Here is a 19,295-nt window from a genome sequence, read left to right as displayed (position 1 = left end):
AATTATTGCACTGAAAACAAAATAGTTTGGAACAGCCAGATGCACGTCAATCTAAACTTTTGGCTAAGTTTCAACACTCCCAACAAACATCAATCTGTTTTTCCTTTAGAATTTTTCTTATTTAATTTCCTAAATTATGTGAAAAGAGTTAAACCATAATATTTTGGAACCTGCTTAGAGATATCTAATAATTTCCCAAATCAAATGTAGTTGTTTTTCTTAAAAAGCAAGAAAAGAAGCAATAGTTCCCCAAAACCACGTATATGAACTTCTGTGACGATGTTGGCTAATCATTGTTAGAGTAAGAAGAAGTGTGACTATAATTTTAAAGGGCCAGAATTCTTACCTACAGTTTACCAAATAGGGACTTGTATTTTATCCATAGTGACATTTTTCTTCACATAAAATAAAATAAAATTTAACTAAACTCATTCATTTCCCATAACTATTAATGGGGATTTCACTTACCATTGGGTTTTTAAAGAATTCATATTTGGCATAATTTTTTCTAAAGTATAGCTTATTTTCTTCTTCCATTCCCCAGTTAGATAGCACTTCAATCACCAGCTCGTGGTCTTCTATTGTTCTTTCTGTAAAGAATGTTCCAGTGAGCACGTCAACAGATAGATAGATGGATGGATGGATGGATAAGAAAGATAGACAGGTAGGTAGACAAATAAACATATGGACATATATATCCATACAAATATATAAAATATATTATGTACGTATCTTTATTAAACATAGAAAATTTCAACTCAATTCTGGAATAATCAGATTGATAAAATTTTCATTAATTTTGAATTAGTAATGTTGATTTTTATACCAAAGCAGACTGTAACCGGAAGAGAAAAATGACATAAAATATCACAATGCACTTTTTACTAATTCTCAATCTCCTTTTATTGCTATGTAAATTATAAGTTTGATAACAAAACTGCATTAAGAATATGGGAACTATTCTTTTTCTCCAACTCATCATGGTGCCAAAATTAAAATATTTGCCTCAAGGTTGAACAATTCATCCCATTAAGAGCTGAAAAAATTTGACAGGTTCACTATGCGTTTAAGACACATAATCTGGATAGTTGAGAAAAACTGAAATAAATGCTTTAAAAAGAAAATTTTAATGCAAGGACATACAATTTTTTAAGAAACCTAATTTCTTGTGGCACTTTTTACTTTCAAAACTAATGTTCAGGCAAATGTAGTTTGTATTACCAATGAAGATAATTAGGCAGGGTGGGAAGGCACTTAAGAGGAAAGGCACTTAAATGAAAAAAGCAATGGCAACTTTAAAGAGGTGAACATAACATGCAAATTTCCTATTTTAATAAGAAACTGTGATGTTCATAGCGGTACTATTCATAATAGCCCCAACTGGAAACTACCCAAATGCCTATCAACGTGAGAATGAATAAATAAACTGTGTAAAGGACACAATAGAATATATACTACAGTAACACAAAACTGCATGGATGAATTCCACAAACATAATATTAAATGAAAGAAGTCAGACACAAGGAGTACATACTACATGATTCCATTTATATAAGTTCAACACAGATACAATAAATCTATGGTGTTAGAAATCAAGATAATAGGGATAGTGGGTGAGTGAGCAGGGGCATGAGGGAACCACTGGGGGTGAGAAATATTCTGTTTCTTAATCTGGGTGTTGGATACTCAGGTAGAAACAATATCTGAGAATTCACCAAGTTGTCCATCTTTGTTCACTTATGTTAAGGTATGTCATACTTCAATAAAAGGTTAAAGAAAAGTGACTGTGAAATTACTAATGCAAAATAAGAAATGGAGAACAGCCAAATAAGAAATATAGAAATCCTCTGCTTTTTTAGGTGCTTCTAGGGCCTTTTTGAAAAGTCTCTATGTCTCAGGAATTCAACACTCAGGAGTAATCTGTGACCTACAGCACCCAAACCCTTGAAAGTAATGTCATACTTAAATAGAAGCTTATTCATCTGAAAGGGAGTTCTTGTAAGAGTGCTGAATGAATATATGAATACGAATGAGTTGGAGCTAAGTGTGTATCAGCACTCCTGGGTTCTGTTCCTAATTCAGATTGCTCTTTTTCGGTCTCATTGACTAGCTCTGGTAGCTCCTTCTCCCACCTAAGATGCAGTCCTTGGCTGGACTCTTTTTTTTCTCTTCTCTCAACTAATTAACTCTCCCCTCTTCAGCCATTATGTCTGTCAAGTTCCCTGAAGTGAAATCTCCAGCTACAGTTGCTTTCACTTGCACTCCAATCCTAACTGCTAGACTTTCCACCACTTCAAACATAATCTGTCTAAAACCAAAGTTCAGTATGGTGGTCCCTCCAAATATTAAACAATTCCAGCAATTCCACTTCTGAGTTCATAACCAAAAGAAGTGAAAGTAGGGACTGGAACAGATACTTGTACATCAATGTTCATTGTAGCATCATTCACAATAGCCAGAAAGTAAAAACACCCTAATGTCCATCAACAAATGAATGGATAAACAAAATGTAGTAAAGACATTCAGTGGAATATTTAGCCTTAAAAAGCAATGAAATTCTGACACGTTACAACATGGATGAACCTTAAAGATATTATACTATGTAAAATAAGACAGACACAAAAGAAAAAACATTATATGATTACATTTACATGAGGTACCTAGAGCAGACAAATTCATAGAGAAACAAAGTAGAATGGTGGTTGTCAAGGACCAGGGTGGGGGAAGAATGAGGAGTTATTGTTTAATGGGTTCAGGGTTTCAGTATGAGAAGATAAAAATATTCTAGAGATGGATGGGGGTGATGGTTGTACAACAATATAAATATAAATAAATGTACATAATGCCAGTGAACTTTACCCTTAAAATGAATGAAATGGTAAATTTTATGTTACATGCATTTTACCAAAATTTGTAAAAAAATGTAAAAAAATGAAACAAAGTATCTTCCTTTTTCTCTCTCAAACTGTTTTTTCCTAAATTTTCCAATGTCCATTACAACTTTCTCTATGTCCACTCCAATATCCTCCAGTTGTTACCCCAGATATCAGACTCTTCGTCCGAGTGTCTCTCACACAACCAACAACCCCCCACCCATTCCCACTATCACCATTCCCATTTAGACCTTCACTTTTTCCTAACTAATCTCCAAACCTCTGTTTTTCTCATTCTTCCAATCCAACCTGGACCCTGATATCACAGGAAACCTCATAAAACATTTGTATCAATGTGACCCCTGCTCAAAAACTTGTCCACTTCCTACTTGTTATGAGATAAATCCATATAGTCTGGCAGTTTTAACTTATTCATTCATCTATCCATTCAACAAATATTTATTGAAGGCCTACCATGTGTCAGACAGTCATTGTGGGGCTTGGAATTTTGTAGTGAACAAGACAGTCAGAAGTCATTGCCTCATGGAGCTTCAATTCTAATGGGAAGACATGGACAATAAATCATGTAAATCATGTAAATCTTAAAAGGTGGCAATAAACACTATAGAGAAAAATGGATCAGGGAGGAGGGAAAAAGGAGGGCATAAGGGAAAGGAATCCATTTTGAACATAAGACTATTATGAGCTGACTTACGTTTTCATTGGATCACACCGGATGCTGAGTGGATAACTGATTTCAAAAGGCTTAGGGTAGAAATAGGAAGACCATCTAGCAGAATATTGCAATTAACAAGGGGAGATGATGTGGCCTGGATGAGAGTGGCAGCATGTAAGAAGTAGACAGAATTTGTGTGTATTCTGAAGGTAGAGCCAACAGGATTTGTTGACAAATTGGATGTGGAGTGAAAGAGAGGGGGCAGTGAAGGAAGACACCAAGATTCTTGGCTAAAGCATTTGGAAGGACTACGGCCATTAATGAGCTAAGAAGACTGTAAGAGAAGCAGTTTGCGGGGAGATCCAGCAGTCACTGAGATATCGAGTGGGAAGTTGCATCCCTAACAATCTTTATTATCCTTACTTTTGTTTACTTCTCACACAACCCCAGCTGATGTTTTCAATCTTATGAAGCATAGGTTCACATTATTAAATATCCTATGTGCCACGCACTGTATCTGTATTTATTGCAACCACAGTGGGAGAAAATTGCAAGGTATTAAGCAATACGTCTGCTTATTTGTTTTACCAACCTGTGTTTCACTGTACCCATCACCTATCTCTGCCACTAAGGAAACAGCACATGTTCTGCCCTGAAGATAAACTATACACAGAGGAAAAAATGACAGAGATGCACTTTCTTTACTTTTGAGCTTCAAATTAGACTTTATCAATCTTTGACAAATATGATCACTTGGGGAGAATAATGGCCAGCCAATCCTCCACTGACTCATACAGGGATGCATCTTCTGTCCTCTGGGAAAGGATCTGGAATTAAGGGGTTAGTGGAGGAAAGGGTGGAGTGGAGACTGAGAGGGGGCTAGATAGTAACTGGATGGTTTAGGTCACAGTGACCCTATATCCTGCCCCTTCCGGAACTAGGACCCTTTCAGGATAAGCAGTTGATGTTGATAAAATCCCAGGGAAGTTTAATGGTGGTGTGTGGTTCAAACCAAAGAGTAGTCTTAGGAGGCTTCTACCCTCAAGTAGAAGCCCTGCATCTAACATGGCGGAAAAGCAATAGCTAAGTGCAATGTTGAGGAAGATGAGTCCATAGCATCCAAGTATGAGGAAAGAGCACTGCAGAACCAAGTCCTCTAGAAGAAGTGTGGAAGGGCTAAGAGAAGACCATGAATTTAGGGGGCTTTATGATACAGGCAATAAGATTAAGAGAAATAAGAGTTTCTAGAACACGAAGAGAAGAGTTGGATAGAAGTTAGACAAATACCCTTCCTGGGACTTAAATGCTCCACCAGAGTGTTGGAAGAGTGAAAGTAGGTCTTAACCTTCAATTGAGTGTATCTTAAACCTGTATGTAACTCATTTCTATAACCTGAATTGATTATTTACCCCAACAAGACTATAACAATCCGTAAAGCAAACCAGTAACAGAAGATTAAACTGTCTGCCATTAAGAGGTCAGGAGACTCAGAGTTAGAAATTAATTCAAGTTATAGAAATAAAGGAAGTTACATCTCTGCATATCTCAGTCTGAGACCTTGTTCATGACTGTATTTAATTCTTATAATATCTGCAGTAAGCTGAATATGGCCCCAAAGACATCAGGTCCTAATCTCTGGAATCTGTAAATGTTACCTTATATGGCAAAGCATTTGCAGATGTCATTAACTGAAAGACATTAAGATGAGGAGATTATCCAGGATTACAAAGGTGGGCCCTAAATCCAAACACAAGTATGCTTTTAGGAGACAGAAGGAGATCTGACAGAGAAGGAAGAAGAAAGGGCAATGTGACCACAGAGGCAGAGACTCAAGTGATGTGACCACAAGCCAAGGAATGATGGCAGCCACCAGAAGCTGAAAGAGGCAAGGAACAGCCTCCCCATAAAGCCCCTGGAAGGAGTGTGGCCCTGCCAACACCTTGATTTCAGCCCAGTGAAATTAATTTTGGACTTCTCACCTCCAGAACTGTTAAAAGATGACATTTCTATTGGTTTAAGCCAGCAGTAATTTGTTACAGCAGCCTTAGGAAACTAAGAGGTTAACCTAAAGAGCAAATTCTATCTCCATTTTACAGATGGCAAACGTCTCAGGATTTGAGTGGCTGCCACATGTCTGACCCCAAGTCTCTGCTCCTTCCTCTGCACAGCACTGCCTCTGCCTTCACTACAGTTCCCACTGGCAGGACATCCCCTGTTTATATCCTACTCATTCTTTTTGTATCAGCTCAAATCTCTTTCACATTCCTCAGTCCTCAAGATTCGATTGCCTCAAATTGTTTTATCTTGAAATGTGTTCGATAACTATTTACTAATTAACTGAAAACAAACAACCATATTTTGAGTGTAAGGGGAAAGAATTTAACAGGCAATATTTCAAATTGTTATCAATCTTAACCTCACATGAAAGTAACATAAATCAGTTGAATTTGGATTACATCAAAAAAGAAAATAAAACAAAGAATGGAAAAACCAAGCTGCATTTGAACAGCTATGACAAATGTGTCACAAAAAGACTAGTGTAATATGTGTAGTCACCAAAAAAGCAGCAGTCTAGTTGGGGTTTTGTTGGCTACACACAAATAAAGCCCAGCATACCAATCTACAATGAAAAAATGAGGGATACAATATTTGCAGAAAATTTCATAGAACTATAACACCAAATATTTAAATAATGCAATTACTAGCATTAGGAAAATAGCCTGGTAATCTTAAGCAGAAAAATGTCTTCAAATAAAGCTGGCTAAAACTAGAGTAAGTGGGAAAGCAAAAGACATATTTCCCATTCCTTCAAAGAAGATTTCTGGCACTATTCTATTGAAAATTCAGAAAACATAAAAACATAAAAAGCAAAATCCAGAGGATCAAATGCAGCTGCAGGTTATCACCTCTTATACTCATCTCGTAATGGAGATAAAACTTACTTATTATAGAATCTGGCTTTTTAAAATATTAAATAATTTTTTTACATTTATATATCACCATCCCCATTTAGATGTTCTGTCATAAATACCGTCCCCCAACCAAGTCTCATTATGTTAAAGGATTAAGGCTATAATAACCCAAAGAGAGATTGCTTCAAGATGGCGGAGTACAAGGACGTGCTCTCACTCCCTCTTGCAAGAGCACTGGAATCACAACTAACTGCTGAACAATCATCAACAGGAAGACACTGGAACTCACCAAAAAAGATACCACATATCCAAAGGCAAAGGAGAAGCTACAATGAGATGGGAGGAGGGGCGCAATCACAATAAAATCAAATCCCATAACTGCTGGATAGGTGACTCACAAACTGGAGAGCACGTATACCACAGAAGTCCACCCACTGGAGTGAAGGTTCTGAGCCCCACGTCAGGCTTCCCAACTTGGGGATCCGGCAGTGGGAGGAGGAATTCCTAGAGAATCAGACTGTGAAGGCTAGTGGGATTTGATTGCAGGACTTCGACAGGACTGGGGGAAACACAGAGTCCACTCTTGGAGGGCACACACAAAGTAGTGTGCACATTGGGACCCAGGGGAAAGAGCAGTGACCCCATAGGAGACTGAACCAGACTTACCTGCTAGTGTTGGAGGGTCTCCTGTAGACGCAGGGGTGCCTGTGTCTTACCATGAGGACAAGGACACTGGCAGCAGAAGTTCTGGGAAGTACTCCTTGGCATGAGCCCTCCCAGAGTCTGCCATTACCCAACAAAGAGCCCAGGTAGGCTCCAGTGTTGGGTCGCCTCAGGCCAAACAATCAACAGGGAGGGAACCCAGCCCCACCCATCAGCAGACAAGCAGATTAAAATTTTACTGAGCTCTGCCCACCAGAGCAACACCCAGCTCTACCCACCACCATCAGGAAACCTGCACAAGCCTCTTAGATAGCCTCATCCACCAGAGGGCAGACAGCAGAGGCAAGAATAACTACAATCCTGCAGCCTGTGGAACAAAAACCACATTCACAGAAAGATAGACAAGATGAAAAGGCAGAGGGCTATGTACCAGATGAAGGAACAAGATACAACCCTAGAAAAACAACTAAATGAAGTGGAGATAGGCAACCTTCCAGAAAAAGAATTCAGAATAATGATAGTGAAGATGATCCAGGACCTCAGAAAAAGAATGAAGGCAAATATCAAGAAGATGCAAGAAATGTTTAACAAAGACCTAGAAGAACTAAAGAACAAACAGAGAGGAACAATACAATAACTGAAATGAATAATACACTAGAAGGAATCAATAGCAGAATAACTGAGGCAGAAGAACGGATAAGTGACCTGGAAGACAGAATGGTGGAATTCACTGCTACAGAACAGAAAAAAGAAAAAAGAATGAAAAGAAATGAAGACAGCCTAAGAGACCTCTGGGACAACATTAAACACACCAACATTCGCATGACAGGGGTCCCAGAAGGAGACGAGAGAGAGAAAGGACCTGAGAAAATATTTGAAGAGATTATAGTCGAAAACTTCGCGAACATGGGAAGGGAAATAGCCACCCAAGTCCAGGAAGCACAGAGAGTCCCATACAGGATAAACCCAAGGAGAAACACGCCGAGACACACAGTAATCAAATTGGCAAAAGTTAAAGACAGAGAAAAATTATTGAAAACAGCAAGGGAAAAACGACAAATATCATACAAGGGAACTCCCATAAGGTTAACAGCTGATTTCTCAGCAGAAATTCTGCAAGCCAGAAGGGAGTGGCATGACATATTTAAACTGATGAAAGGGAAGAACCTACAACCAAGATTACTCTATCCAGCAAGGATCTCATTCAGATTCGATGGAGAAATCAAAAGCTTTACAGACAAGCAAAAGCTAAGAGAATTCAGCACCACCAAACCACCTCTACAACAAATGCTAAAGGAACTTCTCTAAGTGGGAAACACAAGAGAAGAAAAGGACCTACAAAAACAAACCCAAAACAATTAAGAAAATGGTCATAGGAACATACATATCGATAAGTACCTTAAACGTGAATGAATTAAATGCTCCAACCAAAAGACACAGGCTTGCTGAATGGATACAAAAACAAGACCCATATATATGCTGTCTCCAAGAGACCCACTTCAGACCTAGGGACACATACAGACTGAAAGTGAGGGGATGGAAAAAGATATTCCATGCAAATGGAAATCAAAAGAAAGCTGGAGTAGCAATACTCAGATCAGATAAAATAGACTTTATATATGCACCCAACATAGGAGCACCTCAATACATAAGGCAACTGCTAACAGCTATAAAAGAGGAAATTGACAGTGACACAAAAATAGTGGGGGACTTTAACACCTCACTTACACCAATGGACAGATCATCCAAACAGAAAGTTATTAAGGAAACACAAGCTTTAAATGACACAATAGACCAGATAGATTTAATTGATTTTTTAGGACGCTCCCTCCAAAAACAGCAGATTACACTTTCTTCTCAAGTGTGCACGGAACATTCTCCAGTATAGATCACATCTTGGGTCACAAATCAAGCCTCAGTAAATTTAAGAAAACTGAAATCATATCAAGCATCTTTTCTGACCACACCGCTATGAGATTAGAAATCAATTACAGGGAAAAAACGTAAAAAACACAAACACATGGAGGCTAAGCAGTACTTTACTAAATAACCAAGAGATCACTGAAGAAATCAAAGAGCAAAACAAAAAATACCTAGAGACAAATGACAATGAAAATACGATGATCCAAAAGCTATGGGGTGCAGCAAAAGCAGTTCTAAGAGGAAAGTTTATCACAATACAAGCCTACCTCAAGAAACAAGAAAAATCTCAAACAATCTAACCTTACACCTAAAGGAACTAGAGAAAGAAGAACAAACAAAACCCAAAGTTAGCAGAAGGAAAGAAATCATAAAGATCAGAGCAGAAATAAATGAAATAGAAACAAAGAAAACAATAGCAAAGACAAATAAAACTAAAAGCTGGTTCTTTGAGAAGATAAAGAACATTGATAAACCATTAGCCAGACTCATCAAGAAAAAGAGGGAGAGGACTCAAGTCAATAAAATTAGATATGAAAAAGAAGTTACAACAGACACCGCAGAAATACAAAGCATCCTAAGAGACTACTATGAGCAACTCTATGCCAATAAAATGGACAACGTGGAAGAAATGGACAAATTCTTAGAAAGGTATAACCTTCCAAGACTGAACTAGGAATAGAAAATATGAACAGACCAATCACAATTAATGAAATAGAAACTCTGATTAAAAATCTTCCAACAAACAAAAGTCCAGGACAGATGACTTCACAGGTGACTTCTATCAAACATTTAGAGAAGAACTAACACTCATCCTTCTCAAACTCTTCCAAAAAATTGCAGAGGAAGGAACACTCCCAAACTCATTCTATGAGGCCACCATCACCCTGATACCAAAACCAGACAAAGATACTACAAAAAAAGAAAATAACAGACCAATATCACTGATGAATATAGATGCAAAAATCCTCAACAAAATACTAGCAAACAGAATCCAACAACCCATTAAAAGGATCATACACCGCGATCAAGTGGCATTTATCCCAGGGATGCAAGGATTCTTCAGTATACGCAAATCAATCAATGTGATACACCATATGAACAAATTGAAGAATAAAAACCATATGATCATCTCAATAGATTCAGAAAAAGCTTTTGACAAAATTCAACGCACATTTATGATAAAAACTCTCCAGAAAGTGGGAATAGAGGGAACCTACCTCAACATAATAAAGGCCATATACAACAAACCCACAGCAAACATTATTCTCAATGGTGAAAAACTGAAAGCATCTCCTCTAAGATCAGGAACGAGACAAGGATGTCCACTCTCACCACTATTATTCAACATAGTTTTGGAAGTCCTAGCCACGGCAATCAGAGAAGAAAAAGAAATAAAAGGAATACAAATTGGAAAAGAAGAAGTAAAACTGTCACTGTTTGCAGATGACATGATACTGTACATAGATAATCCTAAGGATGCCACCAGAAAACTTACTAGAACTAATCAATGAATTTGTTAAGGTTGCAGGCTACAAAATTAATGCACAGAAATCTCTTGCATTCCTATACACTAATGATGAAAAACCTGAAAGAGAAATTAAGGAAATACGCCCATTTACTATTGCAACAAAAAGAATAAAATACCTAGGAATAAACCTACCTAGGGAGACAAAAGACGTGTATGCAGAAAACTGTAAGACACTGTTGAAAGAAGTTAAAGATGATACCAACAGATGGAGAGATATACCATGTTCTTGGATCGGAAGAATCAATATTGTGAAAATGACTATATTACCCAAAGCAATCTACAGATTCAATGCAATCCCTATCAAATTACCAATGGCATTTTTTACAGAACTAGAACAAAAAATCTTAAAATTTGTATGGAGATACAAAAGACCCCAAATAGCCAAAGCAGTCTTGAGGGACAAAAACGGAGCTGGAAGAATCAGACTCCCTGACTTCAGACTATACTACAAAGCTACAGTAATCAAGACAATATGGTACTGGCACAAAAACAGAAATATAGATCAATGGAACAGGATAGAAGGCCCAGAGATAAGCCCACGTACCTATGGTCAACTAATCTATGACAAAGGAGGCAAGGATATACAATGGAGAAAAGACAGTGTCTTCAATAAGTGGTGCTGGGAAAATTGGATAGGTACATGTAAAAGAATGAAATTAGAACACTCCCTAACACCATACACAAAAATAAACTCAAAATAGATTAGAGACCTAAATGTAAGACCTGACACTATAAAACTCTTAGAGGAAAACATAGGAAGAACACTCTTTGACATAAATCACAGCAAGATCTTTTTTGATCCACCTCCTAGAGTAATGGAAATAAAAACAAAAATAAACAAATGGGACCTAATGAAACTTCAAAGCTTTTGCAAAGCAAAGGAAACTACAAGACAAAAAGACAACCCTCAGAATGGGAGTAAATATTTGCAAACGAATCAACGGACAAAGGATTAATCTCCAAAATATATAAACAGCTCATGCAGCTCAATATCAAAAAAACAAACAACCCAATCCAAAAATGGGCAGAAGACCTAAATAGACATTTCTCCAAGGAAGAAATACAGATGGCCAAGAAGCACATGAAAAGCTCCTCAACATCACTAATTATTAGAGAAATGCAAATCAAAACTACAATGAGGTATCACCTCACACCAGTTAGAATGGGCATCATCAGAAAATCTACAAACAACAAATGCTGGAGAGGGTGTGGAGAAAAGGGAACCCTCTTGCACTGTTGGTGGGAATGTAAATTGATATAGCCACTATGGAGAACAGTATGGAGGTTCCTTAAAAAACTAAAAACAGAATTACCATATGACCCAGCAACCCCACTACTGGGCATATACCCAGAGAAAACCATAATTCAAGAAGACACATGCACCCCAATGTTCACTGCAGCACTATTTACAACAGCCAGGTCATGGAAGCAACCTAAATGCCTATCGACAGACGAATAGATAAAGAAGATGTGGTACATATGTACAATGGAATATTACTCAGCCGTAAAAAGGAGCGAAATTGCGTCATTTGTAGAGATGTGGATGGACCTAGAGACTGTCATACAGAGTGAAGTAAGTCAGAAAGAGAAAAACACATATCGTATATGAACACGTATATGTGGAATCTAGAAAAATGGTACAGATGAACTGGTTTGCAGGGCAGAAATTGAGACACAGATGTAGGGAACAAATATATGGACACCAAGGGGGGAAAGTGGCGGGGGGGGTGGTGGTTTGATGAATTGGGAGATTGGGATTGACATGTATACACTAATATGTATAAAATGGATAACTAATAAGAACCTGCTGTATAAAAAAATAAATAAAATTAAATTTAAAAATAAATAACCCAAAGAACCCTAAGAGGCCTAACTGATTATCAGCTAATCACATCTTACAGAAAATTTGTGGTTTTTAAAAAATTAATTAATTAACTTATTTATTTATTTATTTTTGGCTGCATCAGGTCTTTGTTGCTGCTCATGGGCTTTCTCTAGTTGCGAGAGCAGGGGCTACTCTTCATTGCGGTGCACGGGCTTCTCATTGTGGTGGCTTCTCTTTGTTGCGGAGCACGGGCTCTAGGCACGCAGGCTTCAGTAGTTGTGGCTCGCAGGCTCAGTAGTTGTGGCTCACGGGCTCTAGAGCACAGGCTCTGTAGTTGTGGTGCACGGGCTTAGTTGCTCCGTGGCATGTGGGATCTTCCCAGACTAGGGCTTGAAGCCATGTCCCCTGCATTGGCAGGCGGATTCTTAACCACTGCGCCACCAGCGAAGTCCCAAAATTTGTGTTTTTTTAAAAAGTGCAGATATTGAACTAAATACAGACCTTAACAGGGAGAAAGTTCAACAACAGGATATAAGATGCCTAGATGGATTACTTTGAGAGGAAAAGAAAAATGCTTAAAAGGGAGGTGAAAAGTGGCTGAAGACCAGCTTTGTTTTGCCAAGGCCTAAGCATAGTATAAGACATCATCACCAACACCCAAGAAAGGAAAAACAAAACAAAACAAAACCCTTGTCTAGATGGCTTCCCATAAACTTTCTCTTGACTCTTCCTCTATAGCCCCATTCTAAAACCAAGCAGACTTTAACCAACTCAGTAATTCTACTACGTAACTTATAATATATTTTTTAATTATCAAAAAAAATTATTAATTCTATATTTAGGGGCTCTTCACTGTAATGTTTGAAAAAACAATATTAGGAGCTGTCACCCAGAATGAACTCAGAGACTTTTTGAGCTACCATTTGAGAAATGACCCCCGGTAAAATTCAAATAAATTCAACGTGATTTTTTTTTTTAAAACCTTACTTTTAAAACTTCATAAATTCAGCTAAAATACTATATTAAGATGTATTATTAAAATTTAACAGATACAAGTCTATTTAAAAAGCTTTCTGAAGAATTTTTCAGGGATTGTAAAGTGAATTATTACAATGATCAAATAGCACTCTTACGTAGGTAGAAAAATAGGAGAGAAGCTGTCTTAAATCACTTCAAGACAGCAACCCAAAAGGAGGAAAAAAGGAAAAAAAGCCTTCAAAAAGAGTGAAAAAAAGCTTTCTTAAAACAAAAACAAAAGCTTCATATCACTTTAAGTTTTATTTTTGTTTCTGATAGATCAGTGAAGTCTTACGTTAATAGAATGAAATATTACCAAACAGTGGTAACTACACATAATTCTGTTTTCTATTTAATTTTCAGAAACCTTTTCTTTAAAAAAAAAAAAAAAGAAGAGAGAAGGTTCTTCTGAAACTGTTGATTTAACTTCAAAGTCTTTTAAAAAACCTCAATCCTCCCAGAATGGAAAGTGTTCACCTGTGACCTTCTACCTGGATTTCTTCACTGAATCTACTGAAAGTACAGCATGCGGATCAAATAGAAACTGGAGTCCCTACTCTTCTCATCACTTGATAAGAGAAGAAACAAAAGTGGCTTTTAGCTCTAAGTCACCCAGAAAACAATTCTTTGTATACCTTTGTTACAGGAAACTCCAGGAGACAAATGGTCCTTGTACTTCTCTGTGTTAGGTAGAAACTACATACATTTTGTCAATCTTATTTTCAGATAAAAATGAACAGCCTCTGACCAAGCAAAACAAAAACTGGAGAAGCAAAGAATAAAGCAAGGCCCAATTTCTAAAAGGTTCCTTTACCTAAGAAAACTACTTAATACCAGCAAGATTCCCCGGAAAATTGCCACTGCCAGATTCAGCTTCCCAAGTGCAATAATAGGAAAATCCTGACACTAAAGCTGATGGATATAAAGGCCTTGTGGATCATTCTTCAACAGAGTGAAACAGTCCTCATATTAACTCAGACTCAATGATCACAACTTGTATTCATAGAAAGCCTTATTTTTCCACAAAATGTTTGCATATATATTATCTCAAGCTGACTGTTAATACCTGAAGAGCTTAGAAACAGCTTCCATGAATTCTAAGTTATCCAATGAACCCCTTAAGGACTCAGAGTAAATTTCCATCTGGGCATGGCATGTGATTTCTTTGGCTTCTTTTTCAAGTCTCTTCCTTCTATGTACTTTGTAATCCATCCTTTGAACTACTTGATATAACAACTTACAGTTTAGTATACCTGAGTTCAAAAGCCATTTATTTGTCCTACACCCTGGGTTACAAAGATGTACATATACAGAGAGTTCCATTGCTTATGGAATTATGGACTACTTTTAATAATATGATTACTATTAAGACAGTTGCAGAAAATATTATAGCAGTGTAGAAGATGGGTACTTGATCCAACTTGGGACTTTAGGAAGTTGTCTGAACTGTCTTTAAAAATCTCTTAATAAGTTTTAAAAATTGTGTTTATTTCTTTTTTATCCCTGATTACTAAAATAATACATTTCCATTACAGAAAATTTGAAAAACACAGCCGACAATCACAATCCATCTTTAAAACTGTCAGTCAGGAATAAGCACTTAACATTACATTATTGTCTTTTTCTTTGGGACTATGTGAGTTTATGTGTATATATTTTTCACAGCATTTAGAAAACACTGTACACATATAAACATATATACAATGTTTCCCAAATGCTGTGAAAAATATACATTTTATTCAATCACTGTTACAATCTTACATTTGTCCACATCAGTCTTCAAAGGAAAAGCTCCAAAAACATGATTAAAAGCAGCATAACTTACATCCTATTAATACACTGTAATTTATAACATTCCCCTATTATAATAGCATTAGGTATTATTTTTCTCATTAATTGATACTGTAAAATAATCCTGCTTGAACAGCCTTAAATCTGTTTCTTATCCAGATTTGCTTGTTCTCCACACCCACCTATAGTGTGTACTTGTGGGAGCCTCACCTCCCAGGACACAATTCACCTGTCACTCCTAGCGCTTCTTGCACCACTCTTCTTTTGGGGGGGGGGGGGTTGGGGGGAGGTTGTAATTTCCTAATGGATGTATAAGAAAAGGTAGTGCCAGCAAGTATGCCAATTGTCTCAAAAAACAACTAGCTTCTGAGCAGCCAAAGTCTGCACCCAGGCATATGAGAGAGGCAGGTGTGTCTCCCTACCTGCTCTCAAATGGAAAGGGTGACTCTACTTCATAAGACTGAGCGTGGGATGCCTCCAACTGCTCTTCTATCTCTCCTCTCCCCAGACCGTGGCACTAGGTTAGCTGTCAGTCAGCTTGGACAGCTGAGGGGTTCCGTCTCTGTCTTCATAGGAATTTTTAGGAAATGGCTAGCAGTTATTATACAGTCATACTCTATTGCTATTTTTAACTGACATTCCAAGTAAGCCTTGGAAGATGCATAGCAGTTAGCCAGGTAAAGATGGGTGAGAAAGGGCTTCCTGAGAATCTTAACAGCATGAGCAAGGAACCCAAGGAGTAGAAATGCAGGCGACTACAGGCAGTTCTCTAATGCATAAACTTAGAGGAGGGAGGTGCAAGACACAAGGCTTGAGGTAGGAAGGGTAGTCGGGTCACAGGTACTACAAGCCCTGCAAAGGACCTTGGACCCTAAGGCAAGGTGAATCAAGGTCTGCACTCAGATGAATAACTTTGGTATGACCAGAAGCAAGAGGAAGAACTGACTGTAAGGCTAAAGGAATTCCTGAGAAGAGAGGATGATGAGAGCTGAACTCAGGCTATGAGAATACTGACAAGGAAAAATCAGCTGGACCACAAGGCAGATCTAGTTATGAGCACTCTTTGCTGGCTTCACATTTCCCATCTCCAGCCTTAGTGTGCTACCAGAGCACATGTCGCCTTAACCCTCAGGTCAGGGCTACATAAGTCTCGATAGAGAAGGAAGCACACATGTCCTAAAGGTTCCACAATTATTTCCGCTGGTGACGAGGGTGGTCACAACTCTGATGGCTGGTAGGTTCCAAACAGCACAGGAAGTACAACTACATTATCAGTATCAGTGCCAGACAACAGAAAAAACACTTGTGTTTCTTTTGCAAAGAAGAAAAAAGTGAAGGAGCAGCTTCAAAGCAGGCGGCTGTGAAGTATTCCCTCACCGCTGCTGTGCATTGCTTCAGTCTTAAAGAGATCATGTGGGTATAGCTGCACACATAAAAATGGTTTCATTAAAAGCCTGCAGTCATTCATTTTGCTTATTAAAGCCACTCCACAATGATACTCACAATAGAAATCTCAGCGGTCCCTAGCAATGACACTAAAATACAATTAATTCCACTTCCCGAGGAATCTATAGGTATGCGCTTGAGGTATTGTGTTAATTGCCGCTGCTTCATACCATGGCTTCAATTAGGAATCAAAATGGGAGCAAGGCAAACATGGATCCCATTAAGTTCCAGAAGGCTTAAAACTGAAGTTTCCCCCACCCCCCCCACCATCCTCTTACAATAATTATAAAGGCAGGGGACTCCATCTGGGGAACTATAGTGACATCCAGTGGCTGTGAAGTAAAACACACCAGTTACAAAACGGGTTGTTGTATCATTAGAGAAGGGGAAATATGTTGATATACTGATATTTTACATCCAATGTCTATAAAGCTGTATGTACTACTAGAAACTCATAATAACACGACCCAAAATCAGGCAAATCAGCAATTTGTAACAAAATCAGGATATTTAGCTGCCTTCCATGATTTACTCTACCTATGAAAATTCTTGGTAGCATATATTAATAACTATGGACAGAGGATATGAAATATTGATATCATATTCAAAGCTCCAAATGTCATATTACCATTCACAATGTGTATAAATTCAACAACAGGCCATTTCCAAAGTGATCCTCTCACTCAGCCATGATAAATAGGTGGCTCTGCTATAAAGTGGACCAGGCTGGATCAGTTTGATTCCAATAATTTCAGTACTACCTAGGTTTGTCTGAAAATGTTCTTGAGGTTTCAAAATTTAAATTTGTATTTATAGCATGCATGAGAGATGCAGATGGAGAGTGAGAGAGACAAACCAACCACAGAATCCCGAAAACACTGGCCTGACCTAGTGAGGTGAGGAAATAACAAACTTGCTTCCACAGAAAATGCATACACTTGAGAATCTGACAGGTACCTAGATTTGTGCAAGGTTGACTCTGAGCCAGGTATTTTGTATCACCAATTCTTTGTATTCTTATGTGTAAAATGGAGATGAAATAAATGTACATTGCGGGGTTGCTATAAGGCTAAATATTGAGAGTGTCTATCAAGATGAATGTGAAACCTCTATGTAGGGGCCCTGCACACATAAGATGCACATTAATAGTAGCTATCACACATATGCATTCATATTAAAAATACCAATAAAATTGGAGGTTTCTTTGCAGCACAAAGTGTCATTCTGAAAACAGACTTTGAATTCCATAACCCTACCATATTTTGAATGTCATGTGCTCCTCCTTCTGACTTCAGTAATTTGTGGTGTGTTTTAATGGATCACACACAACAACAGTAGTAGATCTATTAACCACATAGCATGTCTCTGAAACTTTCCTAAGCTTATCTGGGATATGAAAGTGAACTAGAGTGCAGAAAACTCCCTACTCTCATCTATCTCCTAAGTCACAATATTCTTGCCTACAAGGCTTCAGGATCTCACAAACACTAAGCCTCGTACATGTGCAGACCATGACATGAAGATGGTACAATGTGGCATGCGCGACTGGCAGAAATGAGAGATGGGCAAGGATCAAGCCCGGAAGCCACAGATAATTTGATGTAAAAGCAAAACGAAGTTGCTTAGCCTCCAAATGGTCAAAATTTGCGTTCGGGGGGCTTCCCTGGTGGCGCAGTGGTTGAGACTCTGCCTGCCAATGCAGGGGACACAGGTTCGAGCCCTGGTCTGGGAGGATCCCACATGCCGCGGAGCAACTGGGCCCGTGAGCCACAACTACTGAGCCTGCGCGTCTGGAGCCTGTGCTCCGCAACAAGAGAGGCCGCGATAGTGAGAGGCCCGCGCACCGCGATGAAGAGTGGCCCCCGCTCGCCGCAACTACAGAAAGCCCTCGCACAGAAACGAAGACCCAACACAGCTAAAATTAAATAAATAATTTTTAAAAAAAGAAAAACAACTTACGTTCGGGTCTTCTTAGTAGTAGACTTTAAAACTAAGTCACATCATACTGCTCTCTGACGAAGAGACCTACAGTTACTTTTTCCCCTCACTCAGTGTAAAAGTCCAGTCCCCTCCATGGCCTGGGAGACTCTGCATGAGCTGGCTCTGCAGTAGCTCTGTGCAGTCCCTTTCCATTACTTTCCACCTTACTGACTCCCTAAGTCCTGTTTCCTGAACACAAGCACATTGCCACGTCCAGGTCTTCCCGCTTGATGTTCCCTCCTTCTAGAACAATCTTCTATTTAAGTGCAAGACCTGCTCCTGTCTGCTTCAGACCTCTACTCAAACATCACGCTGTCAGGGACACCTTCCCTGATCTACTTAAAGTGCATCTCCCAACCAGCCCCGGACTCCCTATCCCTTTCCCTGCCTTCCTTTTCTCCCCAGTGCTAATCACCACCTAAGAGATTGCACATTTTAGTCATGTATCTCTTGTCTTTCTCTTCCCACTAGAATGCAAACTCATGAGGGCATTGCTTTTTGTCTGTTGTGTTCATACTGTACCCACGGGATCCACACACAAAACAGGCTTGGTGCAAAATAGTCAACAGATATTTGTTAAACTATTGGAGGAAAGCAACAGGGAAAGGCAGGGGGAGTTCCTAGTTTTTGTGGAATCTGTAAGGTGGAAAGGAAAAAAAAA

The 19,295-nt window shown here is 38.5% G+C and overlaps 1 protein-coding gene across 9 annotated transcripts in view; it reads right to left on the bottom strand.

Annotated features, from left to right (window-relative positions):
- The window catches only part of GRB14 (growth factor receptor bound protein 14), a 177,117-nt gene that overhangs the window by 26,301 nt on the left and 131,521 nt on the right, over nt 1–19,295 (bottom strand). For all 9 annotated transcript variants that reach the window (XM_082395320.1, XM_082395318.1, XM_082395317.1 and 6 more), the window contains one exon: nt 469–590. In XM_082395320.1, coding sequence (XP_082251446.1) covers nt 469–590 — 122 coding nt within the window. The remainder of the gene's footprint in view (nt 1–468; nt 591–19,295) is intronic.

Source organism: Balaenoptera borealis, assembly GCF_965194805.1.
Source record: "Balaenoptera borealis genome assembly, chromosome: 6".
Classification (NCBI taxonomy): Eukaryota; Metazoa; Chordata; class Mammalia; order Artiodactyla; family Balaenopteridae; genus Balaenoptera; species Balaenoptera borealis.
The sequence above is the reverse complement of the archived record's forward strand: the minus strand, read 5'-3'. Positions and strand labels throughout refer to the sequence as shown.